Source organism: Nannospalax galili, unplaced genomic scaffold (genome assembly GCF_000622305.1).
Source record: "Nannospalax galili isolate Female #2095 unplaced genomic scaffold, S.galili_v1.0 scaffold841, whole genome shotgun sequence".
In the NCBI taxonomy this organism is placed as follows: domain Eukaryota; kingdom Metazoa; phylum Chordata; class Mammalia; order Rodentia; family Spalacidae; genus Nannospalax; species Nannospalax galili.
The window spans coordinates 2,017,296-2,036,645 of NW_008345000.1; the positions used below are offsets into that span (position 1 = coordinate 2,017,296).

The following is a 19,350-nucleotide window of genomic DNA, read 5'->3' on the forward strand; positions in this document are numbered from 1 at the left end:
GTGTGTGCATCTGTATGGGTGTGATCTGTGTGTGCATCTGTATGCATATGACACGTGTGTATGCCACTGTTTCTCTGGCCATTCATCAGTGGACATTTCTGTTGTCTCGTCGTCTTGACTATTGGAGTAACGCTGTAGTGAACGTGTGAATGCAGATATCTTAAGAGGTGGTGACTTCATTTCCTTTGGGTGTGTGCCCAGAGGAGGGATTGCTGGGTCATATGGTGGTTCTATTTCTAATTTAAGAATCGCAATGTAAGTTTCCACCTATAGTGCACAAGGATCTGTCTTATCTGTACTCTCATCAACGCTTGTTATCTCTTGAGTTTTTGATCATCAGCATCTTAGCAGGGGTGAGGTTGTAGCTCACTGAGGTTTCAGTTTGGATCTCCCTGATTCTTCACAATGCTGAGCACCTTTTTCAACTGTTAGCCACTGGGCATCTTCTTTGTCTTGTCTATGAACACTTTCTCAAAACTCCTCAGTTATTATAGTGAATTCCGGGTGTTGAGCTAGGATAGGTCTGATCACATTAATTGTTCATAAAAAACAAGAAGGATTCATAAACAATTTAAAATAAAGTTTATGTGGCATGAAATGTAATGATAGGAATTGTTCAGGTTTAATAGTTAATGGTGATATTGTTTTAAAAGAGTCTTGCTTTTAAAATATTTTATTATTTTTATTTTCTGTGTGTGTGTGTGTGTGTGTGTGTGGTATGTAAGTTCACCTGTGTCATGCAATGCCCATGGAGGACAAAAGAAAGCATTGAATTCTTGCGGAACTAGAGTTACACATGGTTGTTAGCTGCCATGTGGGTGCTAGGAATTGAACTCAGGTCCTCTTCAAGAGCAGCCAGTGCCCTTAACCACCAAGCCATCTCTCCAGCCCAGATTTTGTGTTGACACTGTGAAATCCTCACTATCTGAACCACTCCCTCTCTCCCTCTGTGCTCCTTCTGTCCATCTCCAGCTAGATCCTCTCACTGGTCAGTGTGCTACATACAGTTCCTCCTCCTCACCCCCAGCCATGGGGGGAGGGTGGAACAAGGGCTCCACCTGGGTCTGTAGATCTCTTCTGTTATGAGGAAGCAGTGTCAGTGGAAAGAAGAGCTCTTGCATGGTAGGATGGAACCCAGCCATCTGTTTTTTCCTCTTGGTGTCCTGCAACGACTACAAATCGATCAAGACACCAAGTGTACACATGGCATCCGTAGTCAGGAAGCAGAAGAGATGAATGCCGTGCTCCACTCGCCTCCTCTCGTTTTCCTTTTAATTCAGTCTGGAAACCCAGGAGACGGTGCTCACATTCAGGGTGGGTCTTCCCTCCTCAGTCAGACCTCTCTGGAAACACCCTCATGGACATGTCCAGGGCTGTGTCTCCTCAGGGATTGCAAACTCAGTCATGTTGACAGTGAAGATTAAGCATCACACTATGTTAAGCAAAAGGGATTTAATACAGGAAATTAAAAGACTCTAGGCTGAGTCTCTAGGAACAATAATCATAGTACCACTGTTTAACTAGCCTGCTCAGATGAACCTGCATCTCCACTAGGAAGTCAGGGAACTGGGAAGCCACGTCTCAACTGCTTATTCCAGGGACACATGAGACAGATCCGATGACCAGGACTCATATATAGCACAACTGACTTCGTTACCACCTGCTGCACCTACTGAAGATGTGCCAGCAAAGCTGATGCCCTACGCCTACCACTGCCACCTCTGGTGGAGAAATCTAGTCATAGGTAGAATGAAAGTGTGGGAAATGTGGCTTGTAACTTTCAATCCTTCACAGAACTGGACCAAGAAAGACATGGGAACAGATAATGGAGCTAGCCATCCAACCACCTAGTATTAGTACTGTCCCCAGTGTACGTCTCCCCATCCCCCAGACAAATTTGAACTATGCTTAGACATACAGTTCAAGTCCTGACTTCTCAGAAAACATTACCTGGTTTCTCCAAGTCCCATTTATTTCTCTTTTTACTTCTCATCTTCCTTCATGCATATAACATGTACATACATGTATTTGTGGACTTTTGTCTTTGTTCTCTGTCATTTGATCTCTGCCATACTGAATGTTTTATGATGTACTAACATTTTATTTTTATCTTTTAATATTTTATTTATTATTTTTCGTGGAGGCAAAAGAGGGCTTCGGATTCCCCTGGAACTGGAGTTAAGGATGGTTCGCAGCCACCGTGTGGATGCTTGGAATTGAACCCGGGTCCTCTGCAAGAGCAGTTAGTGCTCTTAGCCACTGAGCCATCTCTCCAGCCCCGATGTACTAACATTTTATATGGGATGGCTTTACTTGCTGATATAGGTTCCAGGTGACTTAAGGCAGACAGGTTTATTTGTATATTCCCTCCTTTGGTACATACAGAATGGACAATGCAAAGCAGGCTTATGTATTTTACCATGGTACTGTTGTAAAATGTACCAAGACACTGATCCTTGACTTAAGTACCTTACAAGACAGTGGTGAGGATCACAAGTTATCTGTGCTGAGGAAACCATAATTTGTAACCTATTATAGATATTGAGAGATAGTAAGTATGGTTAGGTTAATATTAAGAGCTTCATAGGATTACCCCAGTCTGCCTTTTAGTTAATTGTATAACCTTAATGATTTCTTGTGTGTGTGTACAGGAGCACGTGTGCGCACGTGTATGCGGAGGCCAGAGGTGGACAATGGGTGTTACTCTCCACTTCTGCCTTGTGATCCTATTTAGGCTTCACATGATGTTGGGCTGTGAGGTGTAAGCCAAATAAAGCCTTTCCTTCCCAAGTGACTTTTGATCATGCCGTTTATCAAAGCAACAAAAAAGCAAACTAGGACACTGGCCCACCACCTTATTTTGCCAAGACGCTGAACCTGGATCTTGCCATTTCCACTAGACTGACCAGTGAGCCCCAGGGATACCCTGTCTCTCCATTCCACACCCCCTCCCCGTAACACTGGGGCTCTGGACAAGCTGCTGGGCTTTTCCATGGTGCTGGGGATCTAGACTCAGCTCCTCATGTTTGCAAGCATGTGCTTTACTGACGGAGCCATCTCTCCAGCCCTTGATGATACCCCCGTCCTTTTTGAGGCAAAGCCCCTTTTTAGTAGCCCAGGCTGACCTCACATTCAGTACCTCCTGCTTTAGTCTCCCCGGTTCTGGGATTGCTAAGCTTGCCAGCTCGTCAGTGCTAATCACCACTTCTTCAGTGAAGCTGTATGTCTTTGGCTTCTTCAGCTTAACATGCACTTCTTAACCTCCGTGGTTCCTTCTAGTAAGAAGTCTCAGCTCAGGCCCCACCTCTATCTGTCAGTCTCTCCAGCAGGCTTCTGAACACCCAGCAATAACAGATTGGATGCTCATTTCTGGCACATCAAGCAATTAATCAAGCATTAGCAATAATAGCATAGACTTCTGTTATTGACAGAACTTCAGGTAGAAGATATGTTGAATGAAACTAAATATATTTTAAAAATTTAGAACTGAACGTGGTGGTGCGTTCCTGTAAAACAATCACTTGGGAGGTGGAGGCAGGAAGATTTAGGAGTTTAAGGTCACCCTCAGCTATATAGTAAATTCAGGGCCAGCCTGGGCTATGAGATGAGATCTTGCCTCAAACAACAACAAAAACCAAAGTAAAAACACACAAAGAAACCCCAAAGTCCTCAATATTCTGTATGATTTGGGTCTTTGTAAATGTTTATGGTTTTTATTTAGAGTGATCCTTTCATTTAGTAGACATTTACTGACCATCCCTTATGTGAGGCGTCATATCTGTGTCCATAGGAGAAACCCAGAAAGCCATAGAATGGTGACCTTTGCTTCCCAGCAGATCACTTTGTCCCTTTGTTTCCTCCATTTGTAAAGTTGCATTTCCTATAAAAATATGTGCATTTATTAATAAGGAACTAACTTTTTGCCTATATGTAGTGTGTGGTGTGTGGTCTATTTGTGTGTACGTATTTGTGTGTACTTGTTCGTGTGTGTGTGTGTGTGTGTGTGGCCAGAGGTCAGACTAGGTGCTTCCTCAATCCTTTTCCCACCTTATTTTTGGAGACAGGTTTTCCCGCTGAACCTGCAGCTCATGTCAGCTAGCCTGGCTGGCCAGCAAGCTCCAGGGAGCCCTGCACTCCCTCAGCTGTGGAATCACAAGCACAGCGTGCACATCTTTTACATGGGTGCTGGGGGCCAAACTCAGGGCTTATGCTCCTGTGGCAAGCACTTCGCTCATTCCCCAACCCCCAGAAACAACAGTTTTTAAAAATCACTTCTCTCTTCCAAAATCCTTACAGTAAAATGCTCCATGACAAAAGTAGGTTAAAAGCCACCTAAAATTCTTAGTGTTGAATTAAAAAGGAAAGGGGTGGTTAGAGATTAAAAAGAGAGAGAGAGAGACAAGAAAGAAAAAGAAAGAGAAAAATGAGGAAGAGGAAGCGCGTCGTCTACCTGTGGCCTGTTCTTAGGCGGAGTTTCTTTTATAATGTTTGTTCCGAAGACTCAGTCCAGTCCCAATGACTTTTCTGTAAGCCTGTCTCAGGTCCCTGAATTGGATGTTTTCCAACATTATTTTATTTTATTTCATTTTAAAAAAGATTTTATTATTTTTATTTTATGTGTATGAGCTGGGCCAGCTTGCACCGCTGCAGTAGGTAGGCCAGTCTGCCTGTGACCAGGAGGAGTGGCTCCTGGGTCTGGCTTCCCTGACATGCCCAGTGCTGCAGGAGCGAGAGGTTCCTGGAACCTGAGGTATTAGAACATGTTTATGCAGTGGAAGTTTAAATGATCCTGACACCAGAGAAATTTCATTCCAGATAGAATTTTCATTTCTTGGGGGAAAATAGTGTGGTCACATGTGAAAAGAGAGTCTACCTAAAATTACATGACTTGGGGAGGGGGGTGGTCCATAGACTATCGATGAATAAAATACTGCTTGGTGGATGCCGGGATGCCAGGATGGGCATATCAGATTTTGCTTTTTGACATTCCTTGTTCCAAGAGCCTTGAATATCCCAGGGATGACCACGTACATACATATATGGGCTATCCTGTTCCTCCTCTTCCTCTTCTCCCTTTCTTTTTGAGGCAGACTCTTGCTGTATAAGCTCAGGTTGGCCTGTAACTCCAGATCCTCCTGCCTATAGGTCTATGCCACCATGTCTGATTCGGTCTTTGTTTTTGAAGTTTTATTTGCCTTTATGGCAAGCTTCTTTCTGGTTTTTTGATGCTGTGCCCCAGATTCTTTCCCTTATACTCTGTTAGTGACACCACAGCCATCCAAGTGGGAGGAAGCATGAATTCTGACTGTCTTTGGTTTCTAATAAGGAAATGGTATAGTCACTGGATTAACCAAAATCCTCCTAGTATGAGTTTTTAATTCCCTAACTCCCTGACATGGAGTGATTTCACTGAAGAGATTGATTTACTCTCTTGCAGTTGATGTATAAATTCTTTGCTAAATTTCAAAACACAATGTGTCCTTTGCCTGGTTGACCACCATGTTGTTGGTCCTTGATGTCATTTATTGAGGATTTGCGTTCTCATTAAACTGGGATCACTGCATGGGACAGAGATGCCTTGTACCTGCGGTCTGTGCCCTGTCTGCCCTGGGAGCCAACACATTAAAATCACTGAGTCACTTTTATTTAATTATATATTAAAATGTAAAAATTATATTAACTTATGGTGGGCACCGGGCTCATGTGTCACAGCACACGTGTGGAGATCAGAGGATGGTTTTCAGGAGTTAGTTCTGTTGGCCCACCACGTGGTCCCAGGGATCAAACTCAGGTCCTCAGACCTACTGACAAGCTTTCCTTACACACTGAGCCATCCTGTTGACCTCCTTGAAACAGTTTCCATAAGAGTGTAGGTGTTACCTGCTCCTAACACGGGGTCTCCATGGACGTGACCTTACACACTGAGCCATCCTGTTGACCTCCTTGAAACAGTTTCATAAGAGTGTAGGTGTTACCTGCTCCTAACACGGGGTCTCCATGGACGTGAACATAAAGATTATTGGACACAACTCACTCGACACTTCAAAATGGAGGGAAATTTGTGAAAGGCATAGAAGTTAGAGTTGAGCTCCTATAATGTGAAGTTCGAAGATTGCATTCAATACAAAATGTAAAGGCTACATTTTTGGCAAATTTACTATTTGTTTACTTTTAACAGTTGGTCATCTGTAATCCGTGCTGTTTTTTATAGATTTAATCATTATTTTGCTTTATTTTAGGGTTATCAAACATACATATTTGCCGCCATCTGCTTCTGAAGACAGTCAGAAGAGGAGAAATTTGGATTAATTTCTTGACTACAAATACCTTCTAAACATGATGCACTTCAAAAGTGGCCTGGAATTAACTGAGCTGCAGAACATGACGGAAGATGATAATGTCAGCAATGATTCCAATGACTTCACCGAAGTGGAGAATGGGCAGATAAATAGGTGAGTATTTTTCCACATTTGCCATCCAATGAAAGAAATGACTTAGACAATTATTCTGGTCTTCAGTTATTCTCTTGAATTATTCATTTACTAAAGTTATGCTCCATTTGAAGATGCAATTTAAATTTTTCATGTGACATCTGTTGGGCATAGTCTGTTATAGTAGATGAGGTGAATAGGAAAGTAATTTATTCATCTTTTCAAATCTTTCAATTGAATCTAATAAAAAAATATAAATACTTTGGACCCAAACCAGCCCAAACCTCTCAGAAGCTCTGTGCCCATGAATTAGACAGACTGTTGGAATTTCGTCACATTCCATATCCAAATGTATACCATAATCATTACTGCACATTTTAATCAAGAAATCAACCAAGCTGAATTTACATGGTGTCCCTATAAAATGTGTTAAAACTTGAGTACATCACTGTGTCATTTGTAGTGTGGTGTACAGAGCACATCACTGTATAAGAGGACTGGTCTGGTAACTCTTGCAACTCGGTGCGACTTTGGACAAGCCCTTCCTGCTCTTGGTTTGAGATTATTAAACCGTATTTGCTTTAAATGACTTGAGAACACCCTGAGACTTTAGTGACTTTTTGGCTAGTGTTTATGGATCCTTAGCAGGAAGCCTTCGAGGGTTGTGGGAGTTAGTGGCACAGACAGACTCTGAAAAGGCTAGAAGAGACAAGTGTCTTTAGCCTTAAAATTTTTTAAAAATTGCATTTATTCGTGCATGTGCATGTGTGTATGTGTGTGTGTGTGTTCATTCATGTATGTTCACATGTGTGCCTATGAGTCATGCCAAGGCAAGGATGTGGAGCTTAGAGGACAACTTTCAGGAATCAATTCCTTCTTTCCACCATGTGGAGGAGAATGGAACTTAGGTCATCAGGTTTGGTGGCAAGTTCCTTTTACCCACTGAGCCATCACATCGGCCCTGCAGGACTCTGTTAGAAAACCATCAGTACAACCCTTTGTTAGGGCCACGGGGAGATAAGGATGGGGAACATAAGAACTAATCAGGTGTCCTTTAGAAATCATTGCATTCTGACTTAGCATATCATTGAAAGCCCAGCAAAGGGCTGTCATTATTTACAGAAACTGAGAAGCTCCTTTCTCCTTCCCTTAGCGAAGGTTAAACCTGCAACGTGGATCTGCTTGTCGTCAGATTATTTTTGACTGCATTAGGTGTTGTTTCTTTTTATTGCACTCAAGTTTTCTTGCTTTTTTCACCTTTATGAGCAAAAATTAACAGTAACTGCCATTTCTTTTTTATTTAATGATGTGTATACATGTGTGTCTGTCTGTGGGTATGTACATGTGAGTGCAGTTGCTCATGGATGCCAAAAAAAAGGTGTCAAGTCCCCTAGAGCTGGAATCACATTCCAGGTGGTTGTGAGCTGCCTGGTGTGAGTGCCATAAACCACACTCAGGTTCTCTGGAGGAGTAGCAAGCACTCTTAGCCACTGAGCTATCTCTTCAGCCCTGCAGGGGCCAGTTCTTGAATACCAAGTGCTTTGTTTCTGTTGCCACACATGCTTAGACCACCACTCAAAGCAGGAGTTCTGTAAATGAGAAAAAAAAAAAAACACAAAAAGATCAAGGACCATACAGATCTGTCTAAATCTGTATTTCTTCCCTACTTCTTGCCATCTGATTATGACCTTGGTTAGAAAGTTAGGCTTTAATACTTCCATACCGTTTTGTGTGCTGTATTATAGTATTCTGTAGTGCCCCCCCACCCTCCGACCTCTACATAACAGTGTTAAGTAGGACATTTTGATTTTATAATAAAGCTTCATTCTCAAAGCAGTATCACCTTGAGGGCCTTAAAGTGAGTCATTTATAACATTCAGCTTAGAGCCTTACCTTTGATTTTTTTGAAAGTTCTACTTACTAAAACGGTTCCATTTTTGAGGTCCTTGTCTCTTGTAGTGGGTGGAAGGAACAGCCATCTTCACACAGACTTGGGCCTCAGCCTGGTGAGCTCACTTCCCCACAGACTGTGACTAGCTGGGCTAATGCAGGGAGACCACTGGCTGTTGGAATTGGGTTCCGCTCTCTAAGGCAGTGACATGCAGTTCTTTATGATCTCATTTTATTTCTCCTCTTTCATTAACATTATTTATGATTCTTGGTTTCGTTTCTGGATTAGGGGTGTGCTAAGACCTGAACCTGCATGCCAGGCACGAGCTAGACTGCTGAGCTAAAGCCCTGGCCTTTGCTTCATCTCTGGTTCAGACAATTAAACGCAACCTATGACCACAAGAGGCTAATAAAAGTAAATAGACATTTTAAAAGACCCCAGCTGGCTTTCTCGAAGCCCTGTTGAGTGACCTGCAGTTCTGCGTTGGTATTTTCTCATCATCTGAGGTTCCAGTCAAACCTCTGCCTGCCTCCCCATCTCTCCTCTGCTCATCCTCACATTTGTGAGAAGATGGGGCCAGTTAACATGAACCTAAGAGAGTCACCTTTCACCAAACACTGAACTGCTTGGTAACGGCGTGTCTTTGAAGGAGCTAAAGAAAATGTTGAAAATGGGATCGATCTTGGATGGTCTGTGATGTAGGTGATAACTTTGCCTGGAAATTTTCCCTGGATACAATAAGAATCACTTCTGAGGTTTAATTCTTCATAGAGTGCAGCTGTTTGGGCATTCAGATGCTGCCATTATTCCAGGACAGTTGTTTCTTTTATGCCCTAAGTTTTGGCTGGTAGCCACAAACTTGTGCTTGGAATGGCAGATCTTTCAAAGAACCCACTAGACCAGTGTCAGAGACATTTTAAGGTATATATGGAATACACAGAAGCTTCTTAAAATGCAGATTCTGATTCAGGAAGCCTGGAGTCGGGGTCTTGAGATTATAATTTCTAGCAAGATCTGAGTGGTGCCCAGACTACTGTTTGTGGACCAAACTTTTTGAGTAGTCTACTCTTAACTTCCTGTAGATGCGATTCCTGGCAGGGGGCACAGTTTTCATCACCTCTATAAGCCTCGTTCTCATCTTCTCGCAGAACCTGGGACAGGACAGACAGTGCAGATGATCTGTTGAATAAAAGTCAGAGAGAAGGAGGGAGGGAGGAAGAAGGGGGGAAGTGTGTGTGTGTGTGTGTGTGTGTGTGTGTGTGTATGTATGGGGTGGGGAGAGAGGGAGGGAGAGTCAGAGGCAGAGACATGGCTTTGGATTTAAACCTGTATTGACTCCAGGCTGTCATAGATTTGTGATTGTTTTTTTCTTAATTTTTTAATTGAGCTTTTGTACATTTCATACAACAGTTCTTGATCAAATTTAGATCTCCTCCCTCATACACACCCCCCCAATCCATCCTATCGCCCCACTGGCCCTCATGCATTCCACCATACATGTTAAGTCCTATCCAGTCAAGCATTTGTACCCAGATGTCATTCCGTGCAAATTTATCCTTTGGAGTCTGCTCAGTAGAGATGGTAGATAAGGCCTACTGTCCCGCACAGAATAGTAACCTGTTTCTAACAGTTCTCAGGCTAGGGCCGGCCAGCCACCCATTTATCTCGCTCCACTCTGGGCCCCCGTCTGATTGAGTTGGCATGGGTCCTGTGATCTTCACTGGGCACACGACACCCATCCTTCTGAGGCTACAGGGCTGTTAGGGAATATGAAATGGCTGTGCTTTCAACCTGTTTAGGTTCAAATCCTGGCACAGCAGTTTAGTAATTAGCAATATCACTTTAGTCAAGTTATTTAATTTCTCTAAAATAGTACCAGGCACATTTAATTATTATGAAAACAGATGAGCAAATCCATGTGAAGTACTTGGCCCTGCGCCTGGCAGTTGTAAGCCTCTTAGTGTGAGAAGTAACTGTCTGTAGGACCTCAGCCCTGTGTCTTCGACAAGCCCCTCCTTTCTTCTACACACTAAGGAGCAGTTGTTTGCTTTGGGTTTTAAAGATTGCTGTTATTGCTGTCTTAAATTCGGTGAAGTAGTTGCAGGTTATCTTAAATGTGTCCAGAAAAATCTGAGCAGTTCTCATACCTCTCTTTGCTACCTGTGTGTGGTTATTGTTATTATAAACCAAGAACATGATTTCATCAAGATTTGTTTTTTAGGGTAATTGTCATTGCTCCCTGTACCAACTTAAGAGAATCTTTGAAAAGTTATCTTTGCCTTTCTTCTAATACTGTCAGTTCTTTGGGGAAGAACATGCCAGAAAATTCTTCTCTTGAAGCCATTGCTCCTGTTGTATAAGCAGAGTTCCTTTTCAACAGGGTCCAGTGGAGGCAGCCAGCCGAGGAGGGCTTTGCTTACCCTCAGCCTTTCCTTTCAGTGCTCGTGTGTTCTTTGTATGTCTTTATATATTTCATGATTCTCACCTTAGTTTTTTAGTTGTTATTCCAAAAAATGAATTTTTTGAGACAGGGGCTTGCTGTGTGTCCCAGGCTGACCTTGATCTCACAGTTGTCCTGCCTCAAACCTCCTGAGTGCTCGTTCCAAGAGCTTGTGCCACCGCTTCTCGCTCGGATCCTTTCTTGCCCGTTTCCTCCCACTTTCTTCTCTTTGTAGAACGTCATCAGTTCAGGGAACGGCCTGCAGTGGCTCTTCCTGCCTCCTTTCTTTTCTCACCTCTTTGGTTTATGAATCTGAAAATGGAAAGCTATCATCTACTTAGAACCTGATTGACAGAGATTAAAGTAGGAAGATGACCTTTCTATTGTACAGTGCATCCTTAATTTATCTGTTGCTGATTTATTTCTAATTTTAATAACAGCTTTATATTGCATGCTTCTTTTCACATTGTGTCTGAACATAATGCCTACATCATTTTTAAAGTTTTCTGTCACCAAATCACCTGTTGTTGGGTTTTGTTGGCTATTTGTTGGTTGGTCAAATTTTGCTTTATAGGTACTGACTGATCCTGTGAAAACTCTTTTAGCAATATATTTTTCATCCTAAGATCTCATCTCTTAGATCCCTTCTCCCATGGCACATTTTAAGTCAATAGAAAGAAAATTTATGTCAGTTTCATTGCCAGAGGTCAATGGTTTTTAACAAGCAGTTGCCTTTTTAAAATGGTGAGATAACAGAAACTTGTGATTAAAGCTGCTTGGCCTAGTTCTTTTGAATGGAATTTTCCATTACAAAAAAGGTTGGCATTCTCACTTTTTAAAAAGTTTACAGAAATACAAAATAAGAATTTAAAGAACAAAGAGAAGCCAATGTGGAGGCAATAGAGAGAATCAAGAGGCTTTCACTCATGGACAGCATGGATCCTGGCCACCCAAGTTCCATTCCCCATTTCTGGGACTCAGGTGGTGGAAGGAGAGAGCCAGTTCCCAAAAGTTGTTCTCTGACCTTCATAACTGGTGCACACTGCCCCACAGAAATCAATAAAGCCCCATTCTTACCTAGCTCAATATTCTTGCAGCCTAACTCCTCAGTTCCTAATGGAAGATGCTTGCTTAGTTTGTGGGGCTCCTCGGAATGGCTAAGTTAAGAAGGTACATACAGAGGGGAACCAAGAGACAGGGCACTGTCTGATGCCCTAGGTGACAGGGGCTCTGTGTGTGCTACAGATAGAGGAGTAGGTATGTCAGAAAGCTCAGTTCACCCTGGAGTGAAGACTGGTGGCTAAGGGGCTTGAACTGACAGGAAAGGATTATGGGGAGGGTGCGTGGAAGAGAGAGCAGATCCCGCTGATGCTTTGTTTTTATTATTTTCAGCTCTTATCTTGTCTCAGCCAACCACACTTAGGAGGACCCTCTTGAGTCTAGAGGAGCCGTGATTGGAACACTGAGGCACAACCACATTAAGCACTGGAAGTGTTCAGGGAGGAATTTGTACTTGAAACAGTGGAGAAGCCAGCGAAGATACTTTGAGCAATCCATCATCAAGCTGTAGAAAGAGAACTAGAAGAGACAAACAGGGAGATTGTGGATAAGGTTTTAATGTACTTTTTAATTTTAATTTTTTTTGAAAGACAGGGTCTCCCTGTAGTCCCAGGCTAGCCTGGAACTTGACCAGGCTAGCCTGGATCTCACAGAGATCCACTTGCCTCTGCCATCTGAGTGCTGGGTCTGGGCCATCACACCAGTTTAATGTGCTTTTTGAGGGGGGATCTTTTTTTGAGACAGGGTCTCCCTGTGCCACAGCTGGTCTGGAACTCACTGTGTAGACCAGGATGGTCTCAATCTCACAGAGATCTGCCTGCCTCTGCCTAAGGAGTGCAGGGATTATTAGGGTTCAGACCTACAGCAACTCCCTCCCCAGTGCAGCAGGGCCTCAGGAGTTCGCAAGCCCCTGAGAATGCAGAAACAGTTGATGAGCACCCTGGTCTTTGAAGTCAGGAGAAGAAGACTTTTCTGCACCTTTTGGCCAGCACAGCAGGCTTTCCCTTTGATAAATAGATACCTTTTGACCCAGGTGGCAGCTGACAGATGGAAGGGGGTGGTTTTAACAGAAGCTCTTCTGATAAGTCCTGGACTCCCACTTCCCTCCAAACCTGCCTAATTTTTAAAAATACGTTCCTACCTTCTGCATCCTGCAAAGCCCCTATAAAGACCACAACCCATGGGCTGACAATTTTCCTGACCCCCAAAGGGAATTGTTTCGTGAGAATTTCCTTTGCTAATAAACTCTATCCCGCCAGAGTTTTTAATCTGTGTCCTGGTACTTTCCTCCAGATTGACCCGATTCATCTATCTGATTCATTTATCATATGGTGCCAAAACCTGGTTCTGACCTCAAGGGACCACTGACCTTTTGAAAATCACATGTAAAAACCTCCAACAGTCTTTGGCCTATTCTGATAAAACAGTGGGGACTTGGAGAAGTAGCAGGAGAGAGAATACAGGTCCCTTGAATTAACAAAGGCAGATGAGTAAGATCAACATCACTGATATCTATGATTCATTTAAAAGGTGCTTTATCGTGGAATATAGCAACATCAAAAACACACATAAAATACTGTGCACAGCTTAAAGGTACATGCTTCTCTAAAATAGGTTCAGGTGACTTTAAATTTACTAATGAGACATTCACTGTGATTTGTTCTGTGGCCAGATAATTGAATTTCTCTAGAAGGGCCAAAAATCATTTTGGGAATATAAGAAATAGGACCATGGAGACGGCTTGGTGGACAAAGGTCCCTGCTGCACAGACCTGGAAACCTGAGTTCAATCCCTGGAGCCCTCATAAAGGAGAGAATGGACTCCACAAAGTTGTTCTCTGATCTCCAAAAGCACGCTGTGGCACACATGGTCACACATGGTCCCACAGACACATACAGACACACACACACCAACAACAACAGCAAAAATAATATAAGCAACACTTTGCATGTGCATAGACTTTTCTTTGACAGAAATAATGGAGAATTGTTACAAATTAGAAGTTTATACTGTAAAGTTCTGAAATGAACTCTGAACATATGTATTGGTCTTCAGAACCTTTCAGGTAGCTTCCTGCACTCAGCCTGTCTGGATCTTAGTTCTAGTCCTTTCCCCATGGAGAGCAACGATGGACCCTCTGGAGCTCTTGCTTTGTGCCCATGCTTCCACTGTATCAGATCCCACTTCATCTTCTCACTAACACTGCTTTGGCAGTGGGGTAGCATTATTCCCATTTCACAGATGAGAAAACTAAGGTGGCATTCCCAGACCCTTGAATCTAGTGAGATTCTGAGCTCAAGTCCTGAGGCCCACATACTTCCCTAAAACCCCAGCTTTGACTCTCACCATGGACCATGTGCTCTCCCATAACTTCCCAGTCTGAACTCTGATAGCCTAGAGTCCTTCCACAGCCCCATGTATCTGCCATCATCTCCTGTTCCTGTGACTTGTACACAGCAGATACTGAGTGAATGTTTCATGGTGAAACAGTTGCTTTTTTTTTTTTTTTCCAGGAAGGAGGGTATTCCTGTTTAGTGACCTCATACTCCACAAATCTGAGCCCAGATTGAACCTAACCTCCAGTGTTCTTTAAAATATCAGGTTTATGGTAGTTTGATTTTTTTTTTAATCTAATTTCCTGCTTAGTGAAAAATCCGCATTAAACATGTGATGTTTTGACTATTATGAAAATGACTTCAAATGTATAGCTCTTTCTTCATTTCATTCGAGATGAGCAGCTGTTGGCCTTTTTGAATAGTAGAGGAGGAGCACTTCGAATTTATCTGGTAAAACAAGAATATAGCTCACAGTGGGGAATAGTGCTGAGTAAAATGGTTAGGCAGTCAATTAATGACATCTCTGTATGTTTTAGAAAATTAGAAATCTTTTAATCTTGATGCTAAGCTTTCAGTCATTTTCATAAAGTTTAATGAATTCTGCATGTCTTTACAGCAAATTTATTTCTGATCGTGAAAGTAGAAGAAGTCTCACCAACAGCCATTTGGAAAAAAAGAAATGTGATGAATATGTAAGTGTCATTTTCAAAGTATGTGCTTATGTCCACATGAATGGGGTGGGTGTTTTAATTCATATAGCACAGTACTAAAAACATCATTGTATTCACTAGCACATGCCTCATATGCTAATGTTTTCTCATAAAACCTATTAAAAAAATAACTAGACTACAAAGAAAGGATTTCTTAAATACTGTCTCTGTGCTGGTTCTTGGTAGTGTTTGAAAGGTCTTGGCCAGATGAACTGCTTGGAGACCGTTTCTGTTCAGTGTGAATGTTAATTTCTTTGTTCAGATTCCGGGAACAACCTCTTTAGGGATGTCTGTTTTTAACTTAAGCAACGCCATTATGGGCAGTGGGATTTTGGGACTCGCCTTTGCCCTGGCCAACACTGGGATCCTCCTTTTCCTGTGAGTATTGGCATGACCATACATTCTATTTGAAATCTTTTCTGTACACTTCTAGCATTACATAGAAGAAATTGGAAATGTTTCTAAACAGTTTTTATTATTAATCTGGCTAAGTAACCAATGCATGCTTTTTATTGTTTGAATGACTTTCAAAAATACACAATCAAAAATACTGAAATGTTTACTTGTAAGGATTAAAATATTTGGATTTAAAAAAATTTTGAACTCTGCTTGTCACTTTAAATCTCAGCTACATGGTCAAAATGTTAAGATACATTTAAACCAGTCTGTTACCTCTTTGGTATTTGCACTGGTGTGGAGCATGTACTCCAAAGGTAACTGCACTGATATATTGTAATAAATATTGCAGAAACAGAGAAATTTTTAGTTTTAGAGATGAGAAATTAGTATGTACCTTTCCTCTGAGGTTCAGGGAAAACAGGCAGTTTTCTTTTTACTTATGTTCATCTCAAATTGTTGGCTGGAACTCTGCAAATATTTTCAGCTGGAACTTGACTAAGATGGTAGACTTCATGGAAACCCTCACGCAGGCTGACCCTTCACACTCCCATACTTTCCTGCCTCCACATTGGCCTTGATCCATGACTCTCAGGTCCTTCCAGTGGGAGCCTCATTTTATTGGAAGCAATGACCAAAATGACCAACTAATCCTACATATTTCGCACACACACAAACACACACACACACACACACACACACACACACACACCTCTTGAGCCATGTGTCAAGTTTAAACAAACAAACAAACAAAAACCCTGATGACATTGTACAACATATTTCTATGGTAATTTTTTTTCTGTATGTGAAACCCAAGTGTCAAGTTTAAACAAACAAACAAAAAAAACCCCGATGACATTGTACAACATATTTCTATGGTAATTTTTTTTCTGTATGTGAAACCCTGAACCTTTCAAGATGCTAGAGGCGTCTTAGGTACCTACCCTTCTGGTTTGGGGATTTGTCAAACGAGGCAACTAGGCATCTACATGTTAGCCCCATTTCCTCTCTTCTAAACATCTGTGTTGTCTCAGGCAGCTTACTAGGCCCCTGAGAGTTTGGTTTCCTTTTCAAGACAAGGAAATTTCATTAGGAAAATCTGAGAACACTGCCAACCTCTCGAGGACTGTTGCTCTGTGTCTGTTTGGTCATTCCAAAGCTAGAATCAGTTTGTGTCGGAAATGTGTGTTACATCAGTTTCTCGTTCCTTCTCTTTTTATTTAATTTTATTATTTTTTTCTAGATTTTTAAAATTTTTATTTATTTTTTTATTTATGAGTATGCATGTATTGCCTGCATGTAGGTAAGTACACCTGTGTCCTGCAATGCCCGCAGAGGTCAGAAGAGGCTGTCGGATCCCCTGGGACTGGAGCTATGGTCAAGTGCCCGAGGCCATGGGGGTGCTGGGCTTCGCATCACGGTCTTCTGCAAGAACAACCAGTGTTCTTAACTGCTGAGCCATCTCTCCAGCCCCTAATTTTATTATTTTTATGTATATGAGTGTTGCCTGCATGTATGCAAGTGCACCCATGCATACAATGCCCAGGGGGCCAAAACAGGGTGTTAGAGTCCCTGGAACTAGGGTAACAGACAATTGTTAGTGGCCTTGCAGGTGCTAGGAACTGAACCTGGTGCTTTTCACCACTGAGCCGTCATCTCCATCATCTTCACCACTGAGCCGTCATCTCCATCATCTTCACCACTGAGCCGTCATCTCCATCATCTTCACCACTGAGCCGTCATCTCCATCCCCACCTTTTCTTTTTTAAATTAATTTTGAAATTTTTATTTGTGTGCGTGTGTGGGACTACAGTGTGAATGTGGAGGTCAGGGGACAGCTTTGCAGCGTTGGCTCTCTTCTTTCACTTTGATATGGATTCCAGGGATTGAACTCAGGTCATCAAGTTTCTGAGGCAAATACCTTACCCATGGAGCCATCTCGCCAGCCCATTGTTTTTATTGTACTGTGTCAAAGTATGTGTTGACAACAGTGTTAAATTGACTTCTTTCATGATACAGAAACCCCTGCAGCCCTGACTCTGCATCAGGTCTTCCTTGAATCCAGACAGCTGTAGGGGAGGTGCTGTTATTTGTTCTGTGGGTCACAGATAAGGGGACTGAGGTGGAGAGAAACAGGCTGGGGGATCTCTCTCTGTTGCCTTTGTGGGAATTCCCTTCCCTGCTAAATCCCTGGTCCCTGTATGCCATCTCTTCTTTTCTGGATTTTCTTCCTTGCAGTCATTTCTGAGAAAAGGTGAGCAGAAATAAAGTTTTCAGACTTGTTTGCCTGAACAGTGTTTTTTCTGTCGCTGCCTTTGTGTGTCAGTTGGGCGGCGACAGCGTATGTATCAGCAATCGTTTTCCTTCAGAATTCCCTGCTGAGAGGTCCTGTGTTTCTCGTCCCTGATCTTCTCTAGGTAACCTGGTTTGGTTTTGGGGTTTTTTTTTAATCAGAAGTTTGCTGAATGTTTTCGTCCCACTTTTGTGCAGGTCACAGTGGTGGGAACTGGTATGAATCAAGGTGCACCTTAATGTGAATGCCTTCAGCTCATGTCAGACAGCCAGTTCATCTCTTTCTTTCTGAAACCCATGGCCTTTCATTTGGGAAATTCTCTTAGATTATTGTGTGTTGATGTATCCTCTCTTTCTCTTTCTTTTGCTGTCTTTCTGTGGCTGTTACCCAGATTTTGGACCTTTTTCAATTTTTTTAAACCTTTTCATTTTCACTTCGAAATGATATTTCATTGTACTTTGTGGGCTGTCAGCGCCCCCCCCCCAGTTCTTTATCAGTTATTTTATATCCATTATTTTTTCTTTGTAGGAGCTTTCTGAAATGTTCCTTTTAAAGTATTATTTGTTATTTTATGTGCATAAGTGTTTTGCCTGCATGTATCTAAGTGTACCACATGCATGCAGTGCCTGAAGAGGCCAGAAGAGGGTGTTGGATCTGAACGCAGGTACTCTGGAAAAACAGCAAGTGCTCTTAAGCACTGAGCCATCTCTTCAGCTCCTAAAATATTTCTTTTACGTATCACTTTAGTTCTGTCTTAGGATTTCAGTGACTTCTCTGAGGGTTCTAGCAATAGGTTTTCTCCATCGTGGAAAATTTAAAACAGTGAACAGGATAAACATTTCATGTTCTCTTCATTATGTAACTATACTTACTTAAACAATTCCAATTCTAGATTGTCTTGAAAATCCAAGGCTGCAGGACCATTTTATCCACAAACCTTTGAGGATCTTTCTCTACACTACAAGGACTCTAATACCATACCCTAAAACCAGCACTTAATTTTTTAGTATCAGCTATCCAACTAATATTAAAATTGCTCTGATCGTTTCATATTTTTAATTTAATTTTTTGAGACAGAGTCTTACTATGTAGCCCTGGCTGATCTGGAGCTCACTGTGTAGACCAGGCTGGCACTGTACTCACAGAGGTCCACCAGCCTCTGCCTCCTGAGTGTTGGGATTAAAGGCCTACACTACTATACCCATTGGGTTTTTTTTAGATTCATTTATTTTTATTTCATGTGTATGAATGTTTTACTCACATATATGTATATATGTATAATATATATATATACATATGTACATACATATATTCACTACATGCATGAGTGCTCATGGAGGACAGAAGAGGGTGTTGAATCCCCTGGAACAGGAGCTGCAGATGGCTCTAAGCTGGCATATGAGTGCTGGGAACCAAACGTGGGTCCTTTGCAAGAGCAGCCAGTGTTCTTAACCACAGGACCATTGCTTTAGCCCCCTCCCTGTTCTTACCCCCGTCATATTTTTCTTGAAAAGCATTAGGTTATTCAAATCAATACTCAGATAAGGCCCACAGAATGCAGTTGGTTGATAAATGCCCTCAGTCTCAGGGTGTCTGCAGCTTTCTCTCCTTTTTTCTATGTTGAATAAACTGGGCCATTTGTTTTTTGTTTTTTAATTTATTTATTATTTTTATTTTATGTGTATGCATGTATTGCCTGCATGTAGGTAAGTGCACCCGTGTTGTGCAATGCCCACAGAGGACAGAAGAGGCTGTTGGAGCCCCTGGAACTGGAGTTACGGACAGTTGTTAGCT

General features: G+C 42.1%; 1 protein-coding gene across 4 annotated transcripts in view; it reads left to right on the forward strand.

Moving 5' to 3' along the window:
* Nucleotides 1–19,350, forward strand: part of Slc38a1 (solute carrier family 38 member 1) — an 85,323-nt gene that overhangs the window by 14,631 nt on the left and 51,342 nt on the right. For all 4 annotated transcript variants that reach the window (XM_008841312.3, XM_008841308.3, XM_008841309.2 and 1 more), the window contains exons 2-4: nucleotides 6,240–6,452; nucleotides 14,774–14,849; nucleotides 15,130–15,245. In XM_008841312.3, the coding sequence (XP_008839534.1) occupies nucleotides 6,337–6,452; nucleotides 14,774–14,849; nucleotides 15,130–15,245 (308 nt within the window). In that variant the 5' untranslated portion in view covers nucleotides 6,240–6,336. The remainder of the gene's footprint in view (nucleotides 1–6,239; nucleotides 6,453–14,773; nucleotides 14,850–15,129; nucleotides 15,246–19,350) is intronic.